Raw genomic sequence first — 12,838 nt, forward strand, 5'->3', positions numbered from 1 at the left:
AATTTTCCCTCAAACTCCACCTGCTTAGAAGCACCTTCATTTTGTTTGGTATCTTCTGTTACCTTATTTACCATAGCAAATTCATCAAAGGTAACATCTCTGCTGAATATTACTTTCTTTGTCATAGGACACCATAAGCGATATCCTTTGACTCCAGAAGTAATTCCCATAAAAATAGCCTTCTTTGCCCTTGGATCCAATTTTGACTCCGTCACATGATAATATGCAGTTGAGCCAAACACGTGCAAAGAGTTATAATCTACAGCAGGTTTTCCGTACCATTTTTCAAATGGTGTTTTGCCATCAATAGCAGCAGATGGTAGACGATTAATGAGGTGGCATGCATATGTAATTGCCTCAGCCCAAAATTCTTTGCCCAAGCCAGCATTGGACAACATACACCGTACCTTCTCCAGCAAGGTCCGGTTCATACGTTCTGCCACTCCATTCTGTTGTGGTGTATGTCTAACAGTGAAGTGTCGGACGATGCCATCATTTTCACAGACCTTATTGAAATGATCATTTTTGTATTCACCTCCATTGTCTGTGCGAATACACTTGATCCTCCTGCCTGTTTGATTCTCCACCATCGTCTTCCATTTGAGAAAAATTCCCAGCACTTCATCTTTGTTTTTCATTGTATACACCCACACTCTTCGAGAAAAATCATCAACAAAGGTTACAAAATAGTGCTTCCCACCCAATGAAGGTGTTTTGGAAGGACCCCAAACATCAGAGTGTACATAATCCAAAATGCCTTTAGTATTATGGATCGCTGTACCAAATTTAACCCTTGTCTGTTTCCCTTTGACACAATGCTCACAAAACTCCAAGTTGCAAGCCTTTACTCCTTTTAACAATCCTTGATCTGATAGAGTTTTCAAGGATTTTCCTCCAGCATGTCCCAAGCGCATGTGCCATAGCTTGGTTGCTTCTGCCTCTTTGTCGTCACTGGATGTCACTGTCGCTGTCCCAATAACTGTACTGCCACGATAGCGATACATATTATTATTCTTCCGATTAGCCTTCATTACCACTAGTGCACCGGAGCATACTCTCATCACTCCATTTTCTGCAATGATTTTGAACCCTTTTGATTCTAGGGCTCCCACAGAGATGAGATTCTTCTTCAAATCCGGTACATATCGAACATCTATCAATGTTCTGATCATTCCATCATGGTTCCTTAATCGTATTGAACCAATGCCATATGAGGTAAGAGGGCTGTTATCCGCTGTGTGGATGACTCCATATTCTCCTTCTTGAAATTCCATGAACCAGTCCCTGTTGGGACACATATGATAGCTACAAGCCGAGTCCATCAACCATATGTCTGATGATGTTGATGACTCTGTTGTAACTAATGAGAAGTCTGAATCATCACAATCAGCTACATTTGAATCCATAATGGCCTTTCCATTGTTATGTTTGGCCTTATTCTTCAACTTCGGACAGTCTTTCTTCCAGTGCCCCTTTTCTCGACAAAAGGCACATTCATCTTTGCTGGGTCTGGATCTTGACTTGGATCTTCCCTTCTTTGTCCTCGTTTGATTTTGAGGACGACCCCTCACAAATAGTGCTTCTCCTTCTCCGCCCTTCTGTTTTTCTCGCTTTCTTTGTTCATAGCTGTACAAAGCTGAACAAACTTCTCTGAGAGAAATTTCGTCATTTCCATGGAGTAGAGTAGTTTCAAGGTGCTCGTACTCATCAGGAAGTGACGCCAACAACATTAAGGCCAAGTCACCATCATCATAAGTTGTATCCATATTTTGCAAATCTGTGACCAACTTATTGAAACTGGTGATATGTTCATTCATCGTGGTACCAGGAACATAGGTGAAGTGAAACAGTCTCTTCTTCATGTACAATTTATTTTGACTGTTTTTCTTCAAAAATTTATCCTCCAGTGCTTTCCATAATTTACTTGCAGAAGTTTCCTTTGTGTATGGATATTTCTGCTCTCTAGCAAGGTAGGATCGAATGGTACCGCAAGCAACACGGTTGATAATTCTCCAATCTTCTTCTCCAATAACATCTGGTTTCTTTTCTTCAATGGCCAGATCTAGCCCTTGTTGAAAAAGGACATCTAGAACCTCGCCTTGCCACATCCCAAAATGTCCGGACCCGTCAAATATTTCGACCGCAAATTTCGCATTTGACACAATTCTTGTCATAAGCGAAGATGCCAATGATGACGTATTGTTGACACTTGATGTAGATTCTTCTTGTTTATTGTCTCCCATCTTTGACACAAATATTATTTAATAGCTGACGACACAAATCAAGATTATTTCCTTTCTGGTGTGGAAGATCAGACTAAGCTGCAACCACAGAGCATACTCAGACAGAACCTTGACTCAGTTACCAAGATAAATCTTTTCTGATGTGGAAGATCAGACTATGCTGCAACCACAGAGCATACTTAGACAGTACCTTGGCTCTGATACCAATTGTTGCGGAAGCCAAATGTATAGAGTGTGAATAAGTCACAACTACTATACCAAAAATTATGACAGCCACCAAATAATAAATAAGACAATAAAACAACAATAAAGGGAACACCAGAATTTACGAGGTTCGGCTAATTTTGCCTACTCCTCGGACACAACCAATATTTTATTTCACTCCAAAAATACAAGTGAAATAATACTAAAGAGAGAAGATACAAATGCCTTAAACAGATGAGAAGGCAAATGAGAGGTGTGTTTCAATCCTAAACATTAGGCCTTCTTTTATAGGGGAAAAATCCCCCCCAAACTTAACTCCCAACCAATGTGGGACTTTGGCATTTTGCCAAACTTCAACAAATCTCCACCTTGGCAAAATTCCACATTTTCAATTCTCTCTCAATAACAAATTTTGGTTGTGTCTTCATCTTCAATCTTCAGTGTTCAACAATGTTGATCAAATCCAAACAATGTTGAAACTTGACCGCAGTCACCACCTTTGTCAGCATATCAGCAGGATTCTCTGTAGTATGAATTTTCTTCACCGTGACTCCACCTTTTTCTATGACTTCTCGTACGAAATGATACCGAACATCAATGTGCTTCGTCCTTGCATGATAAACTTGGTTCTTCGCTAATTGAATAGCACTTTGACTATCACAAAAAATTGTGATACCTTTTTGTTCAACACCAAGCTCCTTTAGCAATCCTTGATTCTAGCGACACAAATAAAGAACAATTCATTTATAATTTACCATTTCGACATGCTGATATAAGTTTGGGATAGTAACATTAGCCTATCCAAATTGCACTGGACGGATATATGTTTTCCATTACATGCACATTAAATGGAAAAACATGTAGAATAAAGGAAGGCAGGAAGAAAGAAGACACAAGATAGAGAAGAACCTATAATCTGTCAGACCAAGCTAAAGGGAAACATGAGGCTGTTGCTTGGGATCATTTCCTACATCGAAAGTGTATCCTCCATACTGTAAAAGTATCAGTATATTTAACATTTTTTTTGAGAAGGAAATAATACAAAAATGCATATATCATATTTGGGTGTATCTGATAAACTATAAATGACTAACTAAACTCTCTTAAAAGTAATGGAGCTGCAACTGTGGCCATCAAAGTGACAACACTACATTGTCAAAATTCTAGACTGAACAGATATAGCCAAACTATCTATGTTTCAATATAAAAATTGAATGATAAATGCAATGGAAGAAGAGTGCAGCATACCCTAAACTTCGGCCTATTGTAAATTGATGAAAGTCGCTCTCTTGCTTCCCATTCCTAACAACATGAAAACAAGTTACGCCAATGAAAAGATTCAGCACAAATACCGGTTTTGCCTCAAGTGAATAATCATAGCCTTTTGATCTATCAGCCTAAACATAACGACAATTACCTAAAAAATTAGAGTTTGGTATTTGGTCTTTTTAATCAAGTGTGATTCTCACAATCCACAAAAGAAACAGCGGTATTTGCATAATATTAATTCTGCTTCATTTTACACAAAACCATTACTATTTAGAAATCAAACATTTTTTCTCAGACTATGATTTTTTCAAATGTTCTCTAAACATTTCTAATTACAAGATTGTCATTTAAAGTACTTGACCTCAAATTGCTAAAAGGAAGAGAATTAGAAACAAAACCTCGAAAATGGACTGCTCCAAAAAAGGGTCGGGATGGGGAATCCTGTCGTATGCTTCATTGAAAACAACTGACACCTTTTACCCAAAGCACATTCAGATTACAAAAAATGAGAATAATAAAAATGTAGAAAGCGAAGAGAGAAAACAGAGAATGAGCAAAGTAAGTACGTAAGTAACCTGTGAAGGAGATAGACCAGAAGGACATGAGAGCAACAAGAACGACGCAGTATAATCCCACAAGTGGGGTCTGGGAAGGGTAATATGTACGCACACCTTACCCCCACTTCGGAGGCTGTTTCCAGGAGACCCTCGGCTCAAAAAAACAACTAGAGCCCAGAAGGACATGAGAGCAGCAGCTTGAATTCGTGAACACCGTCGCAGCTGCTTTTCTCCTCCATTTCTTCTACAGAGAGAGAGAGAGAGAGAGAGAGAGGATTTTTATCATGGGATTTAGTTAGTAAAATTACAAAGAGGAAAAGCTCCACTCCCCCTTCTTCTAATTTGATAATAATGGCAATTTCCCTACTGTAAAATTTGAGAGGGAGGGTCGTTGGCTATTTAATCAGGATTTTTTCCTTCATCTCTACTGTAAAAAACCTATAGGATTTTTCGTATTCTAATTTGCCATTTTTATATGAAAAGTTTCAAGATTTTTGTACATTAGTTTTGGACTTTGGTACAGATTCTTATCTAAAATACTTTTTATGTTGGATTTCTGCGGAATTAAGATACATGTGTTTTCATTATAGTGGCTAAAAAATGGTAAATGTCACGATTCAAAATCCACTACAGGTCGTAATGGCGCTCAACACTGCTGTCAGGTAATCCAATATTAATTTTATGTTGGATTTCTGCGGAATTAAGATGCATGTGTTTTCATTATAGTGGCTAAAAAATGGTAAATGTCATGATTCAAAATCCACTACAGATCGTAATGACGCTCAACACTGCTGTCAGGCAATCCAATATTAATTTATCAATTAGATTACCCATTTTATTACTTTTAAATTCCTAATTTCCAATAATTAAACAACATAAAATAGAATTTATAGGGTAAATAATGATAATTACGTGATCTATAATAACAAACAATCAGTAAGAACTCCTAGAACCCGGTGTCATTGTTAGTAAACTGTATTTAGAAAATAATTCTGGAAAATATAAACGAACATAAACAGAAATGAAAAACAGAAACAAAATTTTAATCCGAGCCTACTGAATTCACATTATTTCCTTAAGTAATTTAATCCCCTCCTAGTACCCAAGGTTGTGGATTATTTCCTCTCAGGATAGAATGAATTACACACTGGTGTAGTGGTCCTTCAAACCCCAGTGTTTCAGCGAACACAAAGTTCGGTAGCAAATCACACTTACTATTGCTTTATTTGATGTTAAAAGTATGCAGAAGAAGGAGGAGAAACTCAGAAAATCGTATGGAAATTCTGAGCAGAATAATCTTGTATTTATATCCAAAGTTTGGGCTGAAATCTAAAGAGGTGCAACTCTTCAGAATGACTGTTTATGCAAAACGGTCACATCATAAATGCCATAACATAAATGGCTATTTACTCAACAATAAAGAGGGAAAATAAAGAGGAAAAATTGAAGAGTGTAGTTTAATTTTCAGTTACACAACTGAAAAACGGATTGAATTTAATATTAATATTTATTTTAATATTAATATTCTGTTATTAAAACAAATATTTAATAACATTTTTGTTAATATTTTACTATTAACAAATAAATTTGGTCTAAAAAATTAATCAATCAATCATTTGACCAAATCCAAATCCGAAGCCGAAGCCGAGCCGAGCGAGCGGCCTGCTTCTCAACTCTTTAAGAGCTAGAAGAAGATCAATTGCTTATATACCCATAAAAAACCTCTTCCTCTTCCAATATGGGACAATGTTCCTTTGCCAAAGGGGAAAACTTAAAATTTCACTTAAAATTTCATTTCCCTCCATTTTTCATTCACCTTATTTTAAGCATATCATATACTTAAAATCCCAACAATCCCCCACATGAATGGGGAATGGCTATATCACGAAAATATGCATGAAAAACTGTGTGATTCGCAAGCAAGGATTAATTGCATCTGGATAAGTAGGTTTCCCTTTAAACTTTTCGTAGTGAACTTACGTCGGATATACTCGGTCAATCGGTAGATTTGATATCTTTGAACCGTCGAACTTTGGGTGTATATCTAGACAACCATAAGTCACACAACCAACCCTTAATCGTCTTTGGTTTTCATTGGTGTGTTCATTTCAGCCATGATACCGCCTGGTTTCATAAGTGCGTAGAGAATTGGCCTTACAAAGTTCTCCTTGAAGCGGCTAACACTTCACACTTACATAGGTGATTCCTAAACGTATCATCTCTTAGATACACTATTTGATATATCCCGTATCAAATTTAGAAATCATTAAAAAACCTTAATACTTTATCCTTAGTACTGAACATTGTCTCATCACGAGAATGGACCAAAAGTTTAGTTGACAATGTTGAACCGTCATTAAAGATTTTGTTTAATCTCCTTGAACCTAGATCTTGGGATCTACAGTCTTCTAGGTAGAGTTACCGCCACTATGGCTTGTTCTCGGCCACAATCCCATTTCCCTTGATGATCCAACTACCTCTCTAGTTAGGCCTTTTGTAAGTGGATCCGACACATTATCACTTGACTTTACATAATCAGTCGTGATAATTCCTCTAGAGAGTAATTGCCTAACGGTTTTATGTCTTCGTCGTTTATGACGAGATTTACTGTTATACATAACGCTCCCAACCCTTCCAATTGTCGCTTGACTATCGCAATGTATGCATAGTGGTGCCAACGGTTTGGCCAAAAATGGAATATCTTTCAAGAAATTCTGGAGCCATTCAGCTTCTTCACTAGCTTTATCTAAGGCTATGAATTCAGCCTCCATTGTAGAGCGAGCAATACAAATTTGTTTGGACGACTTCCAAGATACCGCTCCTCCACTAATAGTGAATACATATCCACTTGTGGACTTGGAATCAGTTGATCTGGTGATCCAATTTGCATCACAGTATCTCTCAATGACCGCATGATATTTACTGTAGTGCAAAGCAAAGTCCTGGGTATGTACTAAATACCCCAAAACTCGTTTCATGGCCATTCAATGAGATTGACCTGGATTGCTCGTATATCGACTCAATTTACTTATAGTACAAGCTATATCTGGTCGTGTACAATTCATGATGTACATTAAGCAACCCAACACACGAGCATAATCCAATTGTTATATGTTTTGGCCTTTGTTCTTTGCTAATGCAAGATTCACGTCAATTGGAGTCTTTGCAACTTTAAAACCCAAGTGCCTGAATTTTTCAATTTCGGAATTCGATTTCGGGCTTGGGACCTCGGAATTCGATTTCGGGCATATGCCCAAGTCCCATATTTTTCTACGGACCCTCCGGGACCGTCAAATTACGGGTCCGGGTCCGTTTATCCAAAACGCTGACCGAAGTCAAATTAGCTCATTTTATAATCAAAACTTATCATTTTTCACAGATTATCTTGTTTAAGCTTTCCGGCTACGCGCCCGGACTGTGCACGTAAATCGAGGTGACTCTAAATGAGATTTTCAAGGCCTCAGAATACATAAGTTTTATTTTAAAACAAGTGATAACATTTTGGGTCATCACAATAACAAAAGAAAAAAAATCTATTGATTGGAGAGAAAATAAAGAAAAATTGTCAATTACCAAAACAAAAAAAGGAAAATCAAAAGTTTAATAAGAGGAAAGAAAAAGTAGAGTTTCTTTTATTATTACATATCGTTTAATAGTTAATTTAATTTGAATATTTTACTCATCAATTTGCTCTAAAAAATGCTCCAGGTAAAATGGCTTAGATTTCGATTAGAGTTTTCTATTAATATTTTACTTTAGTTCTTTTAATTTTAGGATAATATAAGGCAGATGAAATTATCTTCTACTACTTTTAGAATATTAACCGCTTCTAGAAACTTATTGTAGCAGATATATTTGGTTGAATTTCTCAAATAGTAATTCTATTATATATATTCTTATAAATAAATTTATATGCTTTTGAGTAAATGATTTTTAGGTGGATATTTAGTTTTATTTCTTTTATCTGAAATTTAATTTTTATACATGTAATATAAGATCTACAAAAGAAAAACAAAGTTAATCAAAGTAGAAAAACGAATTAATCAAAGTAGGAAAAAAATATAAAAACAAAGAATGCCAAATTTGCATGTTCAAAGAGAATTGAACTAAAATAATTCATGTTGTAATTTTGATTTTCTTTATTTTATTTGAACCCTAATTTGTATACACGTGATGTAAGATGTGATTTTTTTTTATCCCAAAATTCTCAAAGTTTTTTTAAAATAATTAAAGTACAAAAAAATAAAAGAACAAACAATGCCAAATTTCCGTGTTAAGATAGAATCGAACAAAAAACATTCATGTTGTAGTTTTGAATTTCACTCTTCTATTGTTCTTTATTACACTAAAAAAAGATAGAATTTTATCACAATATTGTAATACCAATAAAATCTTTTTCTGTCTTCTAGCTACTACTAATAGAAGTGCATGATAAATATATTTTAAATTCTTTACATTCCATTCACCAAAAAATTTTACTATAACTACGCATTACTCACTTTTTTTTATAGAGACAAAAGCTTCGCTCACTAAATAAAAAATCAAGTAAGAGAAAGATATGGGAAAGGAAAAAGAAAAAGAGGAAAATAAGAAACTATTTAATATTCCTTTCTATTTCTTGTGAAATTAGACCTGAGTGAAGCCTATTTTCTATTTCCTTACAAGAAAATTCAGCTCAACCGAAATTCCCCTCAAAATACTAATTTTGAAACAACTCTAATAATATCTTTAAAAATTAAACAATCCAAATCCAATAAAATTAACCTTCAATGACAACCAACTTTATATTTATATATAGATTTATATATAGATTGATAGGACTGCTCTTCCCTTAATCAGAAGTCTCGGGTTCGAGCATTGGGTATGAAAAAAATCCTTGAAGGGAGTGCTACCCCTCGAATGGGACCGTACGAATTCAGATATAGTCGAGCTCCATTGCAGAGCACTGGGTGGGAAACCAAAACAAATCTATATCTATATATAAAGGTGGGGATGGAAGAGGTAATTTGACATCTCTCTAAAGCTAGGATTCTTATTTATCTTTTTTCTTGAATTTTTGGGTTTTCCCCCGACTTTTTGGTTATTTAAATTAAAAATATTAATTAACAAGTCCACAAATCACCTCCTTAAAGCAACAATGCAACGTTTCATGTCCAAAAGTCGCACCATTTAAGAACCGATAAAACCGTTCGTTTGATTTCCCTCAAATCGGCAGCAGTTTTAGCAACAATACTAATTTATTTTACTGCATTTATCATGTCACTATCTTTTCTGTTACTTTTTCCTTTTGATGCCTTTTTGTATTCCATGCTCAAAGGGGTCGGTAAATAAATTTGGCTATATTTGGCCAATCTGAGTATTGTATTCCGTGCATTTGTAAATTGATTTCCAAGTTCTCGCCTCTATAGGCGCAATCTTCAAAATTAAATCTACCTAACCACGAAAGTTAGGAACATGTTCCACATCTCCCATGGTTGCTACAAAAAGCCAAAAAGAGACGAGATTAGAAAAGAAATCAAAATTCTTAAAAAATAGATACGGTAAGAAAAAGAAAAACTTACGTGCAAAATTCCACTTCTCAGGGAAGGGAATGTTTGTTTCACCCAACAAATCCACCGTACGTACATCAACGTAACGACAATAATAGCCTCGATCCTTGTCATCTTCGGGGTTTACCAAAACCTTCTTGCTTCTTGCAGTCAAGGTAAAAACTCCATGGCGGAATAATTTGGGGTGGTATAGGTAAATAAGATGGGAAAAGGTAAAATTAACATTGACTTTGGTAGACAAATACCTTAAGCAAGCCACAGCTCTCCAAACAAGAGGACCTACTTGTGCTAAGCAAATTTTGAAAAAGCGGCAAAATTCAAGTATAACTAGGTCAATGGCAGGATTAAATCCCAAAGTAAAGGGATAAGTATAAACGAAAGAGAATCCAATTCTGAAAGAAGAAATTCTCTGGTTTGGGGCAGGAATCATCATACGAAGATTATCTCTCCAATTACAATCTTTCCTAACAGTGGGAATCACAAGTTCAGTTATTAAAGAATGATATGTGTCAGCTTTTTCTAAATTTTTAACTTGTTCCTGGAGAGATCTTCTATCATTCCCAAAAGATAAATTATTGGGTACGATTTCTTCAACTAAAGGTTCCTGAGTAGGTTCAGAAAGTTCTTTACCTTTAGAAGAAGGGGTCTTTGGGATAGAACTCCTAATACCAGAAGAAGAAGAAGCAGAACCAGATGAACCACCACGAGTGGATCCTAGGATCAAGCTCCGAAGCCTACCTCCTCTGCCTCTCCTATGTCTTACGGGGGCATTGGGGAAGTGATCTAGAATTGGAACTTTTCTAGGGTTAGGGTTTGAAGATGACATTGTTGAAGAAGGATGAACTAAAGGGGAGAAAAAGCAAAAGTGAATAATAAACTGCTTGTTGAAGATCTATGAAGAAGAAGACAAAAGAAAGAGGGTTAAATATGTTTATAATGACAACCGTCAAACTTAGAAGTGTAATGATGGAAAGCCTATAATAAAGGCAACTATCACTTCGTGAATAGTGGGAATAAAGAAGCCTTGAAAAAGGGCGCAGAATTGCAGAACCAATCAGAAAGTGACACGTGTGTAGAGCATTAAATAAAAGGTGACACGTATGCAAATCATTAATTAGAAGAGACAATTGAAGCGTCAGTACTGCCATAGAATTAATTACGACAAAAATTCCCTTTTTATGAAGATCCACTTCCCAGATATTTAATTGATAAATAAATGAAAAGTGGAGGGACTATCTGTATTGGGAAAAAACTGAATTTACATTAAAAGTGATGTGGCATGACACGAGGAATGGTCAAAACATGATGATCAGTTAAGAGGCACGAGTGACAACAAATACGGGGAAAGGAAAGCTAAATAGGCACGAGAGGCAATTCGAATAATACAAGCTTCGTACCTATTTAGGTCATTTAAAGCCAAGAGATCAGAAGGCATTGAAGACATGGATATGATGACGAAAAGGAGTCCAAATTCAATATTAAATACCCAATACGTTAGAGAATTGGTATTAAATAGGAATGATTGTGTAACGTCTTATTTAATGTCATTTATTGCTCATAATTGTCTCATAAAGACTAAGGTATTACTCCTTTACTTAGAATCAACTATAAAAGGAGGAGGTCTCGTCATTTGTAAGGACAAAGGATATCATCAACAATACATTGGAATACAAACCTATTTACTGCTTATTTGTTACTCTCAAAAAGTCTATTATTTCTTTTTCGTCTCCTGATTATCAGTAGCCTGAATTTCTATTTGTCTTTAGCTTTGACCAAAGAATCATATTTTTGGTTAAATAAATTGGTTTCGTTATCAGAAATCTGATAATCTTTTCTTTGAAGCTACGTTTTATTTGTCTTTATCAACATGTCAAACAACAACAATAATAACAATGATAACACATTGTGAAACCATGAAAATCAAATCCATCAAAATCAAGGAGACCTACCGAACATTGACGTGGTTCCCTCCCCTCCAGATTTACCACGTCAATCTCGTGAAGGCACTCCTGCTCCTGAATCCCGTGCTGATCAACAAAACAATCTGAACATTTTGAAGGAGGTGCAAATGAAGCTTTACAAAAGCTAATTGATGCACAGGTCGGCAAAGCTCTTCAGGCTCTAGTTAGTCGATTGCCTGCTGCACCACCCACACCAACTCCTAATAATAATACATGGGAGAATCCTCATTTTTGTCTTGTTAATTCCGGAAATGGAGGAACCACCAGTGACCCACAGGAAAGGGGACCAGGTAATTCAAATAATTCCTATTTGCAAAATTTAGTACTAACCTTGCAGAAACAGATTAAGGAACAAAATGAGCGTATTAAGCAAATCCCTGGAGTTTCGCCTATAATAAAAGGAGTAGACATGGATAAATACTCAAAACAACCTTGGAAGCCAAGTGCTGCTCCCCTTCCAATTCCGAAAAAGTTCAAAATGCCTGACATCTTGAAATATGATGGTACTACAGACCCACGTGACCACGTGACTGCATTTACAACAGGTGTGAAAGGCAACGACTTGACCAAACAAGAAATTGAATCAGCACTGGTCAAGAAATTTGGAGAAACACTCACCAATGGTGCATTAACCTGGTATTCTCTTTTATCTGAAAATTCTATAAATTCTTTTGTTGAGCTTGCAGATTCTTTAATTAAAGCACACTCGGGAGCTCAAAAGGTTGAGAAAAGAATGGAAGATATTTTCAAAATCAAACAAGGGGATTCAGAGTTGCTCAGAGACTTTGTTGATAGATTCCAGCGTGAAAGAATGACTCTACCCCGTGTACCTGACAACTGGGCTGCAATAGCTTTTGCAAGTAATTTAAATGATAAAAGTTCTGAAGCCACGAGAAGACTCAAAGAAAGCCTTCGAGAATTCCCTGTAACCACGTGGAATGATGTTTACAACAGGTATAGTACGAAGCTGCGAATTGAAGAAGATACCGTACCTAGGTTTCATCATGTAGAAAGGGGTGGTTCCAGAAGATCAAAAACCGAAAAAAGATCAGGTA

At 36.0% G+C, this 12,838-nt stretch overlaps 1 protein-coding gene across 1 annotated transcript; it reads right to left on the minus strand.

Moving 5' to 3' along the window:
• Positions 1 to 3,183: 3,183 nt before the first annotated feature.
• On the minus strand, positions 3,184 to 4,663 carry LOC104216012 (nudix hydrolase 9-like). Its single transcript, XM_070162861.1, has 4 exons — positions 4,292 to 4,663; positions 4,115 to 4,189; positions 3,696 to 3,749; positions 3,184 to 3,439 (listed from the first exon to the last, which is right to left on the minus strand). The coding sequence occupies exons 1-4, from the start codon at positions 4,457 to 4,459 to the stop codon at positions 3,377 to 3,379; spliced, it is 360 nt and encodes a 119-aa protein (XP_070018962.1). The 5' UTR covers positions 4,460 to 4,663; the 3' UTR covers positions 3,184 to 3,376.
• Positions 4,664 to 12,838: the final 8,175 nt, after the last annotated feature.

This window comes from Nicotiana sylvestris, chromosome 11 (genome assembly GCF_000393655.2).
Source record: "Nicotiana sylvestris chromosome 11, ASM39365v2, whole genome shotgun sequence".
Classification (NCBI taxonomy): Eukaryota; Viridiplantae; Streptophyta; class Magnoliopsida; order Solanales; family Solanaceae; genus Nicotiana; species Nicotiana sylvestris.

Bases quoted from the DNA above. Each gene is read 5' to 3' on its own strand.
- LOC104216012 (XM_070162861.1), bottom strand. From the start codon at position 4,459: ATGTCCTTCTGGGCTCTAGTTGTTTTTTTGAGCCGAGGGTCTCCTGGA. The intron at 4,190-4,291 runs GTTACTTACGTA...TTTGGGTAAAAG, and splicing joins CTGGTCTATCTCCTTCACAG to GTGTCAGTTGTTTTCAATGA. The intron at 3,440-3,695 runs GTATGCTGCACT...ATACTTTTACAG, and splicing joins ACAATAGGCCGAAGTTTAGG to TATGGAGGATACACTTTCGA.